The sequence below is a fragment of the Mauremys mutica genome, chromosome 1, assembly GCF_020497125.1.
Source record: "Mauremys mutica isolate MM-2020 ecotype Southern chromosome 1, ASM2049712v1, whole genome shotgun sequence".
NCBI classification, from domain to species: domain Eukaryota; kingdom Metazoa; phylum Chordata; order Testudines; family Geoemydidae; genus Mauremys; species Mauremys mutica.
In genome coordinates this window covers 242,627,319-242,648,091 of record NC_059072.1, presented here as the reverse complement: position 1 = coordinate 242,648,091, position 20,773 = coordinate 242,627,319, and the positions used below count along the sequence as shown (strand labels likewise).

Below are 20,773 nucleotides of genomic sequence, written 5' to 3'. Positions count from 1 at the left end.
CTCCCTGCAGTGTCCAGTCCTCTCACTGAACATTTACAGAAATTAAGTTTGTTGCTCCTTTAAAGAGACAATCCACTGCAGCCCATTAATTTAACTGGGGTTTGACAAACACTTATTTCAATCACAGCACCTAATAGGTTTATAATAAAAGTAAAACAAGTATAACAAAAAGGCATAGTATTAAGTGATACCAAGTATAAGGAATAAAGATAGAAAAGGTTACAAGCAAACGAAAGTAAAAACACACTTCTAAAACTTAATTTCCGTAAGTTACAATCTTTGCTGAAGCAGGTTTCTCATCTAAATGCAGTTCCCAGAGACTTCAACCCCCTTTGTCGAAGGATCCAACGTTCTGTGATTTCAAGAGCTCTGGCCCCTTAATCCCCCCAAGTGATGGATACCAAAATGGCTCTCTGTTTCTGTTTGTATCTCCCAAATTTCAGTGACCCTGTTACAAGAAGCAGGTGGGCTTCCTGCTGTTCCTCCCTTCTTGTTGACTTCCCATTTCCCTGCTGATTCATATGTAAATGAGGCTTACATTGTTTTGATTTTATAATCCTTAATTTACATTGTAGACCCCTAGGTAGAGCTACCATCCCTACTTTCTGGGGGAAAAGCTCTTTCTCCCTGTGTTTGGTCACAGATTTTAAAGCATAATATCAGTCAGTATCTATAATTCTTCATGTAGTGTTAATACATACATTTCACAATGATATTAATCAACAATATGTCACAGGCTTTCATAAAAGACCTTACTCAATACACTTTTATAATGCAGTAATATTGTATATAAGCAGTTGATTCAATTGCTTATCATTTGAGGTTCAGCCCCCCATTTTTATAGACAGTAACCCTTTGACATGCCTCTTAGCTTTGTTTACCTAATATGTACATATACATTCATTGTTTCTGCCTTACAACCAGGCTAGGGAGACAAGCAAATACACATTGCTTAGTCTAAGGCAGACTGGGTTTATGCATTGCTTGTCATACACATTTTAAGAACATAATTCTAACCTAAATCCATAACTTTATACACACCCCATACCCACATCATGCAAAAATATTAATGATCAATTAGCTATTTATTTCTCAATGAGATATACCCAAAAGGTGGCATGTAATATATCATGAAAACAGTGTATTAGATGTAGTAAGTATGTCAGATTTGACAAGAGTTGTTGACACAAAGTAATGAACCACCAATGGGCTTCTGTGTCACACCTTCCCACAATATCACCACAGAAAGTTTAATCAAGTCCAGGCCCTGCTGACTGACATAAGTGTCTCTTCATTCATTTTGGGATGCACTCAGGGTTATGAATGTCATAAGAACAAGAGATAGGTATATAAAAGCAATCACCCTTGATGTTTTCATCTCTCAACTAGGATTTTGTTTTTGTAGGTTCCCCCTTTGGGAAAGGAATATGATAAAAGTGTGGACTATTGCTCTATAGCTACATAAAGATATTGCGGTATACTTCTGCATCTGCATAAAGTAATTTAGGTGATTCCTGATCACAGTGCACCACTAGTTCTCCTAACTAGAAACCTTTCAATTTAAATAAAATCATCATAAATAAGAGAAAAATTACATATTTCCCTTTTTACACAATATTAGTATACAATTTTGTTATCAGAGAACTGGAGAATACTTGATCTTCATTTTTCTCTCCCCAAGGGATTCTCATAACTTTAAAGCAGCAGTAAGAAAGCATTCGAGAAGTTCAAACATAGAACAAACAATCTCAAGTCTAAAGGAACCAAAATATTATCTGTTTCCTAAAAAAGTTAAAAAGACCACAACTGGTTAAAAGACACATTGCAGTATGTGCCAAAAATATATGAACTTCTCATATCTCAGGATATTCTCAATGCTACTACAAGTATTGACAACAACCTTTAGTATAATAAACTAAGTAATTCACTTGGAAAATTAAAATGGTTTAGCAATGCTAATACATGTTTGGAGCAGAATGTTTTAATATCCCTAGTAATATTCCTTTCATTAAACATTATTCTTTGCATAATCTTTCGTGCTAAATGATTACACAGGGCATTTTGGATTTCTTAGCAAACTACTTGTCTTTTGGATCCCTCACCCACACCACTATCCAGCTAAGGACATTCAACAACAGGGGTGGGCAAACTTTTTGGCCCGAGGGCCACATCTGGGTATGGAAATTGTATGGTGGGCCATGAATGCTCACGAAATTGGGAGCTGCAGTGTGGGAGGGGATGAGGGCTCCGTCTGGGGGTGCAGGCTCTGGGTTGGGGCCAGAAATGAGGAGTTCAGGGTGCGGGAGGGTACTCTGGGCTGGGACTGAGGGGTCTGGAGGGCAGGAAGGGGATCAGGGCTGGGGCACGGGGTTGGGGCACAGGCAGGCTCCAGACGGCACTTACCTCAAGCAGCTCCCAGAAGCAGTGGCATGTCCCCCCTCTGGCTCCTACACAAAGGTGTGGCCAGGCGGCTTTGCGCACTGCCCTGTCCTCCCAGCCAATGGGAGCTCTGGGGGCAGCGCTTAGGACGGGGGAAGCATGCAGGACCCCCTGGCTGCCCCTACGCATAGGAGCTGGAGGGGGGATATGCCGCTGCTTCCAAAAGCCTCATGGAGCAGGACAAGCCCCGGACCCCGCTCCCCGGCGGGAGCTCGAGGGCTGAATTCAGACGTCCAGAAGGCCGGATGTGGCCCCCGGGCCGTAGTTTGCCCACCCCTGACATTCAACAACTTAGGGATAAATTTACAAAGGTATTTAAGTGCCTCAACATGCAGAGAGCTGCCGAGCGGGATTTTCAAAAGCACCTAAGCAGGTTAGTTGTCTAACTATTATTGGGCTCCTACTTGACTAAGGCACTTTTGAAAATTTCACTAGGCATCTATCTGCATCTTTCAGTGCCTAAATGCCTTTGTACATCTGGACTTAAGTACTTGTTCCCGAGCGATACAAAGGGAACCCTTCTGCTCTCTGGAACCTAGTTAAGGAAGAAGTCTCAGAGTCTGCAAGACAGGGGGAGTTCATGGAGCTTGACTCCATTACAGCCACACTTCAAAGCAGATGGAAGTGAGATAGGGTAGTGGTTCTCAGCCAGGGGTCCGGGGCCCCCTAAAGGTCTTGAGCAGGTTTCAGGGGGGCCTCCAAGCAGGGCCAGCATTAGAATCACTTGGGCCCAAGGCTGAAAGCGAAAGTCCCACTGCATGGGGCTGAAGCCCAGGTCCCTGAGCCCCACCACACGGGACTGAAACTGAAGCCTGAGCAATGTAGCTTTGTGGGGGCTCCTGTGGCATGGGGCCCCCAAGCAATTGCTCTGCTTTTTACCCCCTAACACCAGCCCTGGCTTTTATATGCAGAAAACCAGTTATTGTGGCACAGGTGGGGTGTGGAGTTTTTATAGCATGTTGGGTGTGGGGGGAGGGGGCTGAGAAAGAAAAAGGTTGAGAACCTTTGAGATAGGGGTTCCCAGAGCTGGTGGGGAGTCACAGGAACAAATAGGTCCCAGGGCCAAAACACCCTGCCTTTTAAAAGGAGGGAGGTAACCCCCTCTCCATTATGGGGAAAACTCCACGAATTTAACATTGCAGCACTGTCTCCCCTACCACAACCTGGTAATGAACAAATGTGGTCAGATTAACACGAGCAAGGATGAGGAACTGAATCCTCAGACATCATCAGTAACAGCATCCATCCTGCTCAGGGTGTTTGGCCAATGAATCCTTATAGGTGGTACGCCCACAGAGCATGCCGCCACCTTGGCCATGGAGAAAGGATACAGAAGCTTGGTCCTTACCTTACCTTACCTGCCTATGGAAGCTAATCAAGGACTTCACCCTTCATTTGTATATTTTATTTTCCCATACAACATTCTAGCCCATGTGTGTGGTTAATGTATGAAAAATTCAGCATTTGTTAACAATTTAACATTAAATAAAATTACTGGTTTATCCAGGGATTGAAGGAAATGTTGATAAGTGGCATTTATTCAGAATCAGTAAAACAGATAGTAAAATGCTTACCTACTTCATGGGAGTGTTGTGGGAATGAGTTATCTTTTGGAAAGCACTTTGAAGATGAAAAGTCCTACATAAGTACTAAATACTATTATTGTTGTCAAAATTATCATAATCTTTAAATATGCCTCTGTCAAAACAAGATCTATTTCTAAAGAACCCCAGTAGACCCAATTATGATTCAAGATGAACAGAAGCAGCCAACCACTAAAGCAGATGACATTTGGGAATTGTACAGAAAGTCAGGCATTTTAGAGGAATTCACTGCCACCATAAAAAGCTAGACTTTTTTTGCCAGGCCTGTAGAGCACTGCCACCAGTCCACTCTCAACCACATTAAAAAAAAAAACACATTTGGCCTGTTCTCCCAAAAAGTACTTCTAACTCTTGTCCCCTGTGATAACACCCCACTGTGCTTTAGCATGAGTAAGCATTAATACAATCTCAACTTTTATAAATAAATCAGATAACTAAGTGTCACTGAAAACAGGGAATCTCAGTTTTCTGGGGGCTCTGAGGAAGCATGAATAACCTGTGAGCTTTAGCAAAAAATCACTATCGAGGTTACAACCCTAGTGATCGGTTTACAGACATTTACTCTGGTTTATATTTTTATGGGTACCTTTGCAAGTGAAAGAGATAGCAACTTGATATTTTTACCATTAGAAATGTAATGTTCAAGGTAAATCTGCTATTGTAGCTATCCAAATATTCTCTTTAGAGAGAGTAAAATGATAGGCAGAAATGCTGGGACAAGTTGAAAACAAAAAATGTCTTTTGTGACTGTCTGTTATCTAATGATAGATCCCTAACATTTCTCTTTGACATCTAACACCACATGTCCAATTTCCTAAAGACTTGACCCAAAATCCATTGAAGTCAATTAAAAGACTTCCATTGCCTTCAATGGACTGTGCATCAGACCCTAAGAGTCTAAACCATTGACCCCTTACTCAGGAGAATGGAACACAGAATTAAACAGAGATGCTGTATTTCTACTATACAGAAGACCCAGGCAACAGACAGCTACCACTGACCATGCCTCCTCCCTGGCCCACAATTCTCTCTAAGCCTTCCTGCAGAGAAAGGATGAAGAAGCTTGTCCCCTGTGGCACTCAGGAAGGTGTGAACTTTGAAACCTCTAAACCCCCTCAATTTTAATTAGTATGGAATTCCTATACAACGTACTAGAAGGAATGGAATGCAAGAGGATAGTTAGATTGTTTAGTAGTAAGAAAAAATAAAATACGAGTTCAAGGAAAAAAGTATTAAAACAACATTTTAATTTGACCATAGAAAGACTGCATTGTATTCTTCTAAAATTACAGTACAAACTTGACAACATTCTATATTCTACAAATGATGTGCAGTACAATGATATTATTTTTGCTATAACAACACTACTCAGATAATGGGAAGCTCTATACTTAACACACAGGTGTCAAATGTATTGCTCAGTGAGGACTAAATAAGATTTTCAATTTGTCTTTTCTTGTCTCCTCCTTTTTTGGCAGCTGTATTGTGTCCCTCTCTCTCTCTCTCTCTTTTCTGTCTCCCTCATTACTTTCTCTCCTTTTGTTTTCTACATTTTGATACTCTTCCATCTCCAGGCTTTGTGCCTTTTTTCTCCTCTCCCATTTCATCCTTCTTCTGATGTCTGCAGAGACAGCAGTAGCACTTCTCATAGGAGAGGGAGACAGAGTAGCACACCAGTCTATTTCTATGCCTCTGCACTTCATGCTGAGGCAGATTACATCACTTTCTCTTTATACCAAATTCTTTACACATGACTACAATCACACAATCCTAGACAATTCCCCTCTGCTCTCCTGGCTCCGTGTGCAAAGCGATATGCCACTGCAGCACTGTTTCCTCTGTTGCTAGGGGGCTAGACTACAGTATATTGTTAAATTGACATGTGTGCTGGATAAATACATCAATTGGACAGCACGTGGCCCCACAACTGGCATCTGACACTCTTGATTTAATAGTTATTTTCTTGAGTGAGTGATACAGTCAGAACTTGGATCAAACAACACAGAAAAATTGGAGGGCTATATCTCCCCAAATTATGGGCTCTCTTAGAGGAAAGCCTGCCTCTGCAGCAGTCATTAAGGGGAGTGACAGCTCCACAATATTGTATATAACCCACCACCTTGGTGATAAAGAACTTCATAAATCCTGAGATCTGAACACTAGCTGCTAAGTAGCTGTAAGCCTCTGGTAGAAGGCAGTACTTCTCAATGGGGAAAAATATGTGTCATTAATCCTCAAGGGAATAACAATGATTTTAAGACAGGCCTTTGATTTTACAACTGAAAATTCTGTCTATTTGAGAGGAACAACAATATTATTTTCTCCTTCAGGCATATACCATTGTTTCCCCCATTCATTTTCTTTTAGGGAACATCTTCTTTCCCACCCTCTGACCACACCACCTAATCTTATTTCTTTCTTTGGTGAGTGTGAAATTCCTTTGATTCTTCTCCACTAAAGAAAGATAGATTAAAGAAGCCAGGTCCCAGGTGACAAACTGAAACAGGATAAAGATCTCTCTTATTCATCCTGAGCTATTCAAATGCCTTTTTTGTAGACTGTTTCTGAACTTTTGCCCTGAACTTTTTGTACTTGGTCCTTTGTTCTTAGAATACCCAAGTTTCTGGGAAATGCATAGGCACTTCATTTAGGTTTTATATATTTTCATCTTTTTCTTCAGTACCTTATTAGGTTATAGAAGGTGTTTCTTCAACATTTTTCCCTCATGGTAATGGGGAATTCAACATTCTTTTCACGTATTTCTACAAGACACTTTGCCTCCCGTCTCCCCCCACACGTACTAGGGATCGTAACAAACTGGGAAATATCTGTGATATTTGTGATTAATTTGCCTCTGTATGTTTGTTTGACAGGTTACTAGCAATGGAGTTATATAAAAAGGGATGGTTAAAGTAACCAAGCAGGAAAGGCAAAACAATGACACCGCAATAGTCCTGGAGAAAACCATGGGGAATATGTTTATTGGGCAATATCCTCTACCGGGCTCTGGACAAGCTGAGAATGGTTTAATCTTCCCAAGGCTAAGGCTAGGATAAAGAGGATTCTAAACATTAGAGAACACCAGGCCTAGAAAAGGGTGGGGGTTGACTGAGGGTATGTCTACACTGCAATGAGACACCCATGGCTGGCCCATGCCAGCTAATAAGACTCACAGGGCTTGGGCTAAGGGGCTGTTCAATTGCTGTGTAGATGTTCAGACTCAGGCTGCAGCCAAGCTCTGGGGCCACCCCACTTTGCAGGGTCCTTGAGCCCAGACTCCAGCCCAAGCATTTATACCACAGTTCAACAGCTCCTTAGCCCGAACTTAAGTCAGCTGGCATGGGCCAGCCACAGGTTTTTAATTGCAGTGTAGACATACCCTGAGTGACCAGAGTGTCAGTGAAAGCTGACTGGCTGGCAAGGAGACAGAGATAGAGGCAGAGAGAGGCAGAAACCAGCAGGGGCAGTTTGGTGGAGGTAACTGGACTGATTGAAATGCACGAAAGCTTTTAAGGAATGATTAAAGGTTAAGTAAAAGGAAACGTGCATATAAACCTTTACTGTTTTTACCCTTTGCTCTATGTGCTTAGTACCTTTGGGGGATCAATAAATAATGCTTTGTTTTGAAGAAGCCATTTTTGAGTCACTTTAACCACCATGCTGGCCACAGGTCCCTGGAGGGAATGGACTGACAGATACAACACTTAGTTGGGCCTGTCACGTTAACACAACTGGTAAACAGGGGGATTGCAGCCCAGAGACCCAGTCTAAGCGTGGTTGGACCGCATGGTTCTGCCCACAGTGAGGTGCAGGAAGCCAAGCATATCACCCCAGGGGTGCACTCAAGAAGTGATAACAGGGATCTAAGCAACAGAGATATTAAGTGTGTGTGTGTGTGTGTGTGTGTGTGTGTGTGTGTGTGTGTGTGTGTGTGTGTGTGTGTGTGTGTGTGTGTGAGAGAGAGAGAGAGAGAGAGAGAGAGAGAGAGAGAGAGAGAGAGAGAGAGAGAGAGTATGTCTGTTTCATGATTAGCAAGCCACAAGAGGTAAGCCGTATTATGGGAAGAGCACAAGCTTGCTTGGGTTTTACAGCCCTCAACTGATGCCAGGATTTAAAGTGACAGGTAATGCACAAAGCTGAAAATAAATCGTCAATATTCTCCTCAAATAAACAGAATTACCTCTTCTTAAAATCAAAGTCAATCTGCTTTTAGTACCCCACTCAGAGCTGACTAATCTAAGCAGCCAAAAACAACAGAAGATACTTAACCTACATAACAAACAATAAAAATCAGTGGAAAACAGCATATCAGTGCCATTTCCTATAACTTCAAAGACTGTTTGATTGCTAATCAGAGAGTAAAATGGCAGATATTTAGTTGATTAAAAGAGCTGCTTCAAACAATACATTTCAAGTTATCACAGAATCATGGCAATTAGAGAAGGAAAGGACTCATTAAGACATCTTGAGCATATTCTGTTGCTTTTCCAAAGCCAAATTACTGCAGCTACCTTTTAATGAAATCTGTGTTTATCACCTTCTCTTCCCATTTCACAGAAAATTTCAGTAGAAATAGTGCTTTAGCATTTGATTTAATTGAGCAGCTACTGATTAGCTTCTCAGAGATGGAGTAGCTGCTGATTATGGGGAAAGCACACAGTACACTGATTATAATTTCTGAATATACTAGGCTGAGAGTAACAGGGATTATAAATAAGAAGGCTAATTTGAGGCAAAATATGCCAGTTTCTTAAAGCTTTACAACACTTTATTGGCTAAATATAATATTCATGAATGAATGTATTATTCACGTTAATCAGTAATGTGACTATACACAACAGATTTCTTTAAGTATCAGAGGGGTAGCCATGTTAGTCTGGATCTGTAAAAGCAGCAAAGAGTCCTGTGGCACCTTATAGACTAACAGATGTATTGGAGCATGAGCTTTCATGGGTGAATACCCACTTCGTCGGATGCATGTATTTCTTTAAAATACTCAAACACAATGTAAAGGTTAAAACCATAAAAAGACAATTTTCTATTCAAGAAAGTATTACAAAAATAACTTCACAATTTTAGGGGTAAATATGATCTAAATATGGCTAAGTCACACAAAGTCTAAAATGGATGAACCCCTTCCAGGGTAAAAGGTCCAACAGGGCCTATCCCTGTGCCTTTGTTCAAGTCTTTAGCCCTGTCTCTGGGCTCAGACCTCACCTCCTTCTGGGCTAGCTTTAAGTCTGTGCCTGCCCTGATATGGAGCAGTGTCCCCAGGGCTTTTTCCCTGGAGATTCTTCACATTCTTATTGCCCCAACGCTCCAGCAGGTCACTCCTTCACTTCAGTCCCCTTCCACTGGTAAAGTTCAACAAATGGCTGGCCCTCTGCAGGGTCTTCAGCCCTCTGCTTGGGCTTCTACATACATAAAACGTGTCCCTTTCTCAGGGCTTTGGCTTCTTCACCAGTGGGGGAACCCGGGCCCACCCACTACTCCAGGTCCCAACCTAGGGACCCTGCAAATATCATCCACATGCTGCTTTCCTTAATAGTTGCTGCTACTGCATTCCCTGGGCTGCTTCCCACTCTGTCCCATCACCTTCACCCAAGTTACCTTACAGTTACAGCCCTCGGGTTTTCTGTCTGTTCCTACTTGAGCAGGGTCTCTCCCCGGCCTCCTTGCCTGGAGAATTTCACAACATTGCAGTCCTTCCTCACTCTTCTGGTCCCAGCCAGCAACTTACCTGCTCAGACTTTGCAGCTTCTTTTAACTGAGCCTGCTGGGCTCTGATTGGCTTCTTCCCTGCAGCCTTTCTAGGCAGGCCTGGCGGACCCACCTTTACTGCTCTTTTTCTAGGGCAGGATGTCGTAGGACCACAATGGGCCCAGCAGGGGACCTCAATGGGCCCAGTACACCCTGTTACAGGGACTCCTTGCAGAATGGCATTTTAAACAAAATATTACTGAATAGCAACTCCAATTATACAAGAAAATATCCATGAAAGCTATCACTTTAATTAGAAAAGAAATTCATTAAAGTGAACTAATTTCATTTCAAATAACAAACAGGTAGGTTATGAAAAAATTGCTGGATACCAAAGATTATAATAATATACTCCCAGTAGGCAAAGAAAGGTAATAATCTTTTATAATTATACAAAATTACAATGGATTTTAAAGTTATGGGGCTTCACTCTCCCCTCCATAAAAAGAGATAATTACTCACCTTGTAATTATTTTTCTCTGAAGAGCTCATCCATGCAGGATTCTTATTCTTGGGCCTTGTACAAGACAGACGGGAACTTCCTACACTCTTAGAGTTCTGGACCCTCCCTAACAGCAGTAATAATGGAGGTCTCAGCCCACCTATCCTGTATACTTCAATTGTCTACTCAGAACAAGTTGGGAATTGGGTAAATTATTATTTAAACTTAGTGACTCTGTCACCCCACCGGTATCTTTGATCAGCCAAGTAAGCTGACCCTTCCACTCCCATGAGGAGTAGGGTAAGCTATGCCTATCACCAACCATTTCATTAAAAGATGCAGCACTGAGGCCTGCCCAAAAGGCAAGACTCAAAATTAGTAGTGTAGTTCCCCTATGGCAGGGTTTCTCAAACAGGGGTCACCACTTGTGTAGGGAAAGCCCCTGGCAGGCCTGGCCGGTGTCTTTACCTGCCCCATCTGCAGGTCCAGCCGATCGCAGCTCCCACTGGCCACAGTTCACCACTGCAGGCCAATGGGAGCTGCTGGAAGTGGCGGCCAGTAAGTCCCTCGGCCCGCACCACTTCCAGCAGCTCCCATTGGCCCGGACTTGCGGATGGGGCAGGTAAAGACACCGGCCAGGCCCGCCAGGGGCTTTCCCTACACAAGTGGCGACCCCTGTTTGAGAAACCCTGCCCAATGGCAAACCTTCCTTTATTTTTGAATACCCTTAATCAGGCAGCTGCAGAGCACCTAGCCAGAAAATTTCTCTTAAAAGATCACTGAAGGCTCCCATGGTAACCAGTACCTATTTGAGGGGTAAATATTGATTCAGTTCCCTGCGACCTAAGGTGTTGCCAGATGCGTCTTTCTTTTTTTTTTACTATCAGGATATAACATCCTTTCCTTTCTTGCCTAGAAGCACAAGCTTAATAGCTTCTTTGGACGTTAGGAATAGATTTCCTGCAACATCTCTTCCTGATACCCAGAGGTGGAGAAAAATCTTGATAATTTTTGAAAACTTGATTTTTGCAGTCCCACAGAGCAATTCCTAGGACTCTCATGTACAGGGGGATGAGGGCACACATCAGGGTAAAAGGATCTTAAATCTGCTCTGACAGGGATGTCCTGGCAAGCTACAGAAAGTGGTTGGCTGCCTATTTGCCCTAGTTGTATGCAGTGTTTTTGTAGCAATGCTGGTCCCAGGATATTACAGAGACAAGATGAGTGAGAGAATATATTTTATTGGACTAACTTCCGTTGGTGAGAGAAACAAGCTGTGTAAGCTTGAAAGTGTATCTCTCCCACTAATAAAAGATATTCTCTCACCTTCTCTCTCCTATATCCCTTAGAATACTTCAAAAACCTTTTGGTTTTTGGTACATACTGAAAAGCCATTGGCTTCTGCTGCTGTGAATGAGTATCCTGGGCAAAGTGGGTATTGGCCTCCCTTGAAATCAAGTGTCAAGGCACAAGCCACCTTTCTAAGCGGTAGCACCTTTCCCTTCCCTCCCTTGAGGAGAGGGCCTAAGGGACAGGATACAAGCCCAAGAGAATAGGGTGTCACGTTATCTCTTTAGATTTCTATAAAAGCCTGCAGCTCAAAACAAGCTCTCTCATTGATAAGGCAAGTCATCAGGTTTTTCTCTCGATCTCCAAGGAGGAGACTACAGCCACCCACCCCTGGTGGGAGTCACTACCAAGACAGCAGATCTCATTATTGTATCAACTACATCAAACGCTGCCCACATCTGATGACAGGACAAATCAACACCCTTATGCACTTACCTTTTAAGTTACTGCAGAAAGGATCTGACCAGGACAGACACCTATTCCTAAAGCTCAACCTGTACTTTGGCTATGACTCAAAAGATTGCCTCCAACCTTTGTCCAACCTTTGAATCCCAGCACTGAAGCACAGGGTTCTGGGGGGTGGTGCCATATGCTCAGCCTTCCTTTGCTTTGACATGGCTGTCCAGACTACTAAATTCTTGCAGGGGAAGGTGAGCAATCACCATCATTACAGAGGAGCGCTTATTACTCAACCTTGTTCAAACAGGGCTAGCTGAGACAGGGGTATGTAACACCTTCTTCACCAGCTGGTGCCAGGGCACAGCAACTCTACTGGAGAGGGGATTCCAGTAGTCAAATTAAAGCCTCAGAGCAACGACTAAGGCTTCGAAAACACTGAAACAAAAGTCAGTAAGGTCAGCAAACTAAAAGGCAAATTGAAGGGACTGGACCTGATTGGCAGATAGGAATGGCCACACCAGAAGAAGAGAGCCCTTCCAATTCCTGTCTGTTTTGGGATGAAGAGCCACAACAGAAAGCTGGAGACAAAGCTCCTACAGTAAACTCTTTCTCTAACTGCAGACAAGAAAGAACTATTTGGAAGCTTCCAAAAGCAGCATTTAGACCGCTATATGGTGGAACTACCAGTGGGAGGATGGCAAATGTAGCTCATGCCCCAACCCATGAGAGCTGCTCTAGGGACCAAAAACCTTTAGACCTTGGGAAGTTCCAAGAAACTTACAGAACAAAAGGCCATGAGTGAGAATTCTGCACAAATGTTATCTTGAGTAGTTTAGATTATTTTAGAATTCTTCCCATGGTCACACCTCCTACAACCATAATGACCCAAATGAAAAAACAAAACACACAACAATGATTTTTAAATTGCTGACAAGTCTATTTCAATTACGCCTCTCAGCACAATGAAAAACGCTTCATTAGGTTCAGGTGATGTAATTAGCATAATGTTTATTTACTGTGGTTGTATATTTCATATAGTTTGCTGCACACTTTCAGTATGTACATAAATCTTAACGCATAACTAAAAGCAGTAGTGTCAGGAAAATCATTACTTGCAAAATAAAAAACAACCAAAACCAAACTATTAGTAAAATACTAACATTCAGAGATAGAATGAGGCTGTGTGGACCAATCTGTTTTCATACACACAACATTATGGTACACGGAATTCATTTAATTTTAAACATTATCCAACTCAATGGCTATAAAAATATGATTTCATGCTCTAACTCACCAACAATCTCACTTGGCTCCTTGTTGTAAAGCTTTTTGTTCCAGTAAAGGAGTCTGAGGAAAGGAAAGGAGACCAGAAGAACAAGACAAATTCCAACAAACATATGTCCTGTAAATGCTGCAAAATCCAAACCCTAGGAATAAAAATGCAATAATAAATTACAGATCAGTTATTTTCCTACATTACCTGAAAAAGTATTTGTCATTGTGTACTTTACAATTCAGTGCTTATATACATGTCACAAACCAGGCAATAGGTAATTTCCAAGCATAGCATATTTTGTGCTTCCCCAGTCTCAGGGAAATTATTATTAAATAAATTTCATGCCAACCAAACCAACTCAAAAATATTCCATTAAATTTCACTATCAAAATAGTTCTTATATATTTACACACTAATTACCAGTTCCTGGCTCCACTGATGACAATATGAGTTTTTGCATCCATTTTACTCAAACCAAGACTTGTCTCAAATTCTATAATATGCTATTACAGCAAAAGCATTATCTAGCAATTAGAACACATTTTGCAATATTTTTTCTTCAATTTAGTATTTGTTCAAGTTCCTTTATACTTCCTGTACGACAGAGGCTTGGAATGGGGTCAAACGCAGAATTCAAATATATATATATGTAATGTTCAATATTTGGGGTGGGCTGTTCCAAAGTTCTTAGTGCTGATCTAGCTCTGCTCCCATTAAAGTCAAAGGTAAAACTCCATTGCCTTAAATGGAAGGAGAGTTGAGCCAATTCAGTGAGCTTTTGAAAACCTCACCCATTATTTCTTACCAAAAAAAATTCAAGATTTGTCCCCTATTTAAATTATATTGCTTTAATGTTAATAAAGGTCCTAATGACAAAGAGTTTCAACTCTAGATATTAGAGATATATTGATATCAAGGTTCCCTCCGGTATCCACTACAAGAGTTCTCTCAACAGGGAATCCCCACAGAGCCAGATTTGGGAGGAAGTTTTTTTTATTATTATTTATTAAGGCACAGGACTACCACGCAAGAGATCTGGGTTCAATTCCCATCTCTCCCACAGACTCGCTGTGTGAAGTCATTTAAGTTTTCTGTGCCTCAGCCTCAGTTAAAGCATCTTGCTGCTGCTGTAATGCAAATACATAATAATAACATTTCTGTTCAGAATCAGGGGCTGTTTACATCCTGAATTTTAAGACAGCTTGGACTTGCTACCTGAAATACACATTGTTAGGCTGTGTATAAGTCAATCCTGTAAATGCTCATAAAGGATGGTCTGGATACTTAGCAGGCATTGGCTCTACACAGTCTAATCTAAAAGGTTTGCAGGTTTCCTACATAATCTGAAGCGATTCAGGGGTATGAAGGTGTTTACATCCTGAATTTTAAGACAGCTTGGACTTGCTACCTGAAATACACATTGTTAGGCTGCACCATACTCCCTATTGAAAGCATCTATGTGGAAAGCTCTCAGTTCAAGTATATATGATGTGGAAACATCCAGAGCAAACAAGATAGAGGGCCTCCCACCCAACTCCTTCCATCTTTTCAGAACAGATTGTATAATTCAATCCTGTAAATGCTCATAAAGGATGGTCTGGATACTTAGCAGGCATCAAATTAAGTTTCAGAGCTGAAGGAAAGAACGTTATGAAGGAATCAATCTACAAACTTTTAAGAGCTCTACCAAGCATCATGTGAGCAAACAAAGACTTACAGGGCCAGATTTTTCAACATCCACTCACAAAAACAGACATATTGTCCTGCATATATTTACATAATTACAGACATTTTGCATGAAAACGGGCCTAACTACCCAAATGTTTGCACAAGGGCCTCTTTCTTTAAAGATATGGATCACAAAAGAAGACAGAAAATGCTGCCATGTGAACCATGATTCAAGAGATATGAAGCAGCAGTAATTGGCTCTACACAGTCTAATCTAAAAGGTTTGCAGGTTTCCTACATAATCTGAAGCGATTCAGGGGTATGAAGGTGATTGATTTGTATTAACTTTGATGCTGCACAAACCAATAATCCTCATTCCAGGATAATACAACGACTGGGACACAGTTGGATGAGGAGTAAAACAGGAGAGATTTTCAGAATATACCTAACCAAGAGCTACTGAAATAAGTCCAATTCTTTCAGTTTTCAACTGACTCTCAGAATGTAATGCACTTGAGACTTTTCATAGCACTGACAGCAATTTATTTATCTCAGTGCAAAGAAAGACAGCACTAAGGTGGATCCTGTTGATAGGAGTTCTTGAAAGAGATAGAGTTAAAGGCATTTAGATTATTTGCTACTTTTAAGGAGAAAGGGGGACATAAAATGCAGAGAAAACACCTTTATTTCTGATTATTGGATTAGACCAGAGTCATGTGTTATGGGAACTTGGCAAAGTTAAAGAATATGGTACCTCAGAGACCAGGCCTTAGACTTCAATTTACAAAGTTTCTTACATCTCTAGGTCTTCGATGTCTGCACCAGTGCTGAAAAGTTTTTGTTCTCAATTGTAACAATGCAGAAACTTCTCAACAGAAAAACACAGTACAAGAAATACCTTTATCTGAAACCCTCAAAATTAAATTCCTATGTGAAAAAGAAAAGCATAGCAATCAGGAAAAAAAATAAAATGCTGAAGTTGATAAGCAGCTCTCAAGTTTGATTGACAGCTGAAAGAAATTGAACTGAGATGGGGTGCTGCATACAGATACTTATTTTGAAGGGACAGTGTCAATTTATACTCTTTGAAATTCAAGACTAGGCACAAGGGCACAAGAGTTGACACACAAAAGTCTCAGAAGTAAGGATTTGTGCACAACATCAGCAGAGGAAAATTATTTGGATCTTCTTGGTATTCCATCACAGCTGCTACTCAAGCTGCGCAGTGTTTTCGTAATTGGGCTGAATTTTGGGGGTTTGTTCAGCTCCAAAACTTTCTCCCATCAACCCTGCTTATTCTTTAAATCTTTTGAGAAGAGGACAGGCAATTCAACACTCAGCCCCACTGGCTAGTTTCCTTTGCTATCTTCTTCATACTTTGCATAAAGTCTGATGCTCCAAGCTCCCTTTGACACTGTGGACACTTTTCAGGACTGGGTGTGCAGCAGCCATACCAAGTAATATCAGAAATAACAAGCAAGATTAAATTTAGCAAGATTTGCCCAGCAGTCAACTGACATTCTTTGAATTTCTTAGGAAGACGACTACTACCTCCTCCCTGGAGATATAGGCAGAAGGAAGATGGGTGTGGAGGAATTGCAGGCAACAAAACTCTATGTTAGGGTGTAATCTAAGAACATCCCAATGCCAGAGAAAAAGGGACTCCCTGAGATCTAGTAGAGATTTTCAGCTGGCCTGATCAGTTCAGTGGATTCATTAATGTCATAAACTTGATCTGATGTGTGTCAGGTAAGGCCGTGGTCCAGGGCCCGCTGTGGGGCCACAAGCTGGTTTCAGGTGGTATGCCAAGCAGGGCTGGTATTAGACTTGCTAAGGCCCAGGGTAGAAAGACAAAGTCCCACCGCATGAGGCTGAAGCCCATCACCCTGAGCCCTGCCACCTAGGGTGGTTGTGAAGTCTGAGCAACTTAGCTTTGCAGGACCCAATAGGGTGAGGGTCCCCGGGAAACTGCCCTGATCACTACTCCCCAACACTGGCCCTGGCTTTTATATGCAGAAAAACAGTTGTTGTGGCACAGGTGGGCCATGTAGTTTTTAAATAGCATGTTGGGGGGGGGTGCCTCAGAAAGAAAAAGGTTGAGAACCCCTGAGGTAAGGTATCATTGAAAAAGTAACAACACACTGATTATTAATATTCTTGTGTGTTGTATGTACGGTAAAAGCCCATGAGATCGTACAAATGTGAAGCATGTGTGGGACTAAAATGTGTTTACCAGATAAGTCTGTGGAGTGAGTAAACAGGTTTCTCCCAGACAAAGGATGAGTTGACACTTCCAGATAGGTGTAATTGGAGTCTATTGGCACTCACATGTCAAGTGGCCATTCATTTGCATTGGAGGGGACAGGAACAGATCAATTTGCATTATAGCAAATACCCGTGGAGGAAGAAAGCAGCATGGGGCATCCTTCACCACCAGACTCCCAGTCTCCTTCCTCACAGCTTGAATGAACTTCATTTTGTGGGGTAACCTCCAGAAGAAACCATTTTAAAAGTTCACTGGACTATGAAAGAGAGAGGCAATGAACCCCAAGTTATCTTTCACCTAAGATGACAAAGGAAACTTGCGAAGAGATCCTGGCCAAAGAGAGGGGTGGTCAGTCATATTGCTGGAAGAAGTGTGTGGTAAGAATCTTACCTGATACCTAGACAATAGCTTGTTGAAGTTGTAGCATTAGAAAACATTTTTTAGTTATTTGTTTGTAACCATTTCAGTCTTTATCCCTTCTACTTGATTTCACTTAAAACCTATGTCATTGTAATTAAATAAACTTGTTTTACTTTTAATCTAAAGCAACCCACTGCTGTGTTTGAATTGAAGTGGCTGTTTACTTCAGTTACACTGATAAGCTGTGCATTTTGCCTCTTTAGAGGAGCAAACCAAGTTTAGTATTCCTCTGAATGTTCCAGGAAAGGGCTAGACATTTCAGGCACACGGTTTGGGGAAAAATTGGGACTGGGGGTATATTGAGGTCATTTCACCAGGTACAATCAAAGCTAATTGAAATCAGGGAGTGACTGTGTTGCTACGGGAGGCAAACTGCTAATGTCAGAGTGCTAGATGAGGGTTGCGCACAGCATACAGACAGAGAGTGCATGCTTGTTGCTGACTGCGAGCAGTCCAGGCTCCCACAGAGGAGCTGCAGCAACAGAGCACTTAAAGCACTTGGGACTACAGGACAAGTGATAACAACCCTTCATTGGTCTGGATTTCACCTCAGAACACAACATAGGGATAATGCATTGTTGCACTGCCCCTGGAGCAACCCAAGGAGGGGATTGTGATATAGGGAGTCACAATCTCCCACTAAATCCCTCTGCTGCTCTGTGGAGGGAATATGTTGCACTAGGGGTTTACTCGCTGCAACCCAGGATGGTGGCATAGCTGCACCTATGGGTGCAAAAGTGGGTAGGTTTCAAGGCTCCACCCACTCCCCATCACCTCCCCATCCCTCTGCATGGGAAGGGGATGTAGCATCCCTACGGAGCCTGTATCCTCTACCAGTCACATACCTTGCACATCACATCCCCTTACTCCCCTGCACTTCTATATAGCCAGGGCCATCATTCAGCCCTATATAGACCACTTACTCATTTAAATAATTATATTGGGCATACAAGTCGGTGAAAAATTATCTTCTAACTTTTTTATTATTTATATCTCTGAACACAATTTAAATGGTTAATGTATCTACTGCACACTGCAAAGTTTCCATGAATTTTCATAAAGATTATTCTCACACAATTGGCTCAAATAGCTTTGACTTGAACAATAGAGATTAGAAATAATTTTCATCTAGGAGGTTTCAGTGTGTCAGACAAATGCTATGTGGTGCTGAAAATATCCTTTACTTGGGGCCTTACTGATTCTGTGAAATAGCCCAACCTTTCCAGATGGCAAAGGCATCCTTAAGGCTTTGTTTTAGGGTGATTACAGCCTACAGGTTCTATTGTCTGCGACTCCAAAACTGAAAGCAGATGGGCATCTGTTCTTGTATTTAAGTACAAATTTCTACAAATGTTTCTATTTCATACTGAGATACAGAAACACACTATTTTCCTGAAAAAATATATCACTATCTTCGTGTTATCTGGCATGTTTTCTTCTCACTGCTTATGGAGGTGTGAAATTTACTTCTTTGCACATAAAACTTTCTGAGAACAAGTCTTCAGTTTTAAGGCAGAGAGAGAAAATTACACTTAAATACGACAATCCAGGACTTAAGCCTTGGACCAGTGCCAAAATAGCACTGCTGGCCTGGGTATTGTTTTATGGTCTAATATCTTCTGAATGACCAAGAGCAGAAATAATTGCAAGATATCACTGAAAATATATAGTTTTTTCCTTACATAAGGAGCAACCAAATACTGTGCTTTTACTGAGAATGGCCTTTATTTTATATTTCAAGAGTGACAAGAAACAACCAAAATAAAGTTTCCATGGCCATGCCTAAGAGGCCGTGATTAAACAAGTGTCATTTAACACATTTTAACCACTAATGCGACCCTGTTTAATACCTTTAATGGACCTAAGATTGACTACAACCAGCTAGTACATTTTCAAGGTTATTAACCATGTACACGCATTTAACCCTGTCTACAAATACATTAGCTATACGGATTGCAGAAGGTAACATTCATTTTCTGTTGCTAGTGATTCACATGATATTGGACCTAAAACACACAGTTCTGAATACCATCTTACCTTTCTCTACTTCCCTCTCTGTAACTGGTACTTCCATCTTGGTCTACTTTTAACAGTCACTAACTCAATAACTGCTAGTGTTCGAAGAACCAGTGCCGCCTGCCATACGACAGCATGGAATCCCCTCTTTCTTATAGAGTTAACAATTAATCTCTACATGACCGTAAATTCTGGAAAAAATATTGACTACTAAAACAGGCTTGACTTGAACTGCAAAATGTAAGTTAATAACCAGAATAATCTGATTTTTTTGCTGTGTCATTGAATATTAACATAAAATTACTTCAAAACCTAAAAAAAGGCAGTTGCTTGTAGCTCTGCTTTGGATCTCTCCCCCATCTAACTCAGAGAGACTGAATTCTACACTGTTCTTGGCATGAGAAGAAGTTCCTGTTCCCATGTGCAAGAGGAGCGACAATGACTGAACAAATTTAAGTGAAGAAAATATTTAAATTAGACAACAATGAAGATCCATAGCTTCTCCTGAATGTGAGAGAAGAAATAGCTTATGAAATCATGTAGCACAGCAGGCACTCCCTGCCGCCGCACCTCCTGCTGGTTGTCCAGGAAATAGCTCAGTTCCAGCCTCGGCGCGCCTCTTGCTGGCCGGTGTTTTCCTACCGGTGCCTGCTTTCTCCTGATCTCCACCACTTATAGCACTTCAGGCCCCACATCCCTCCCAGACCCTGGTGTCCCTTACCTTAGGGTGCTTCCCCACAGCACTGCCTCAACACTCTGAGTCTCCCCTCCCTAGGGAATCCCAAGCCCCTAAGCCCACCTCGCTTCAGTGACCCACTGCCAGTCCTCATCTAGTCCCTTCCCTCAGGGGCAAACTGCAGTCTGAAGTGGCCACTCATCATCGGCAAGGGGGTTTGGACCTGCTGCCTTTCCAGCCCCAGCTGCCTCCCTGCAGCCTTAGTACCTTCCCTGGCCTTTACCAAGGCCTCAGCCTGGGGACTCACCAGGCCAGAGCTCCTCAGCTCTCCCTGCCCTTCCCCAGCCCTACTCTGCTTCAGGTACTCTGCTTGCTCTGCTGGGCAGCCTAATCCTCTCAAATAGAGCTAGAGTGTTCTATCACTCCCTCAGCCTGCCCTTTTATCAGGGTCAGCTGG

At 41.9% G+C, this 20,773-nt stretch overlaps 1 protein-coding gene across 2 annotated transcripts in view; it reads right to left on the bottom strand.

The window, feature by feature from the left end:
* OCA2 (OCA2 melanosomal transmembrane protein) overlaps positions 1 to 20,773 on the bottom strand; it is a 313,888-nt gene that overhangs the window by 160,539 nt on the left and 132,576 nt on the right. For both annotated transcript variants that reach the window (XM_045005021.1, XM_045005030.1), the window contains exon 14: positions 13,289 to 13,421. In XM_045005021.1, the coding sequence (XP_044860956.1) occupies positions 13,289 to 13,421 (133 nt within the window). The remainder of the gene's footprint in view (positions 1 to 13,288; positions 13,422 to 20,773) is intronic.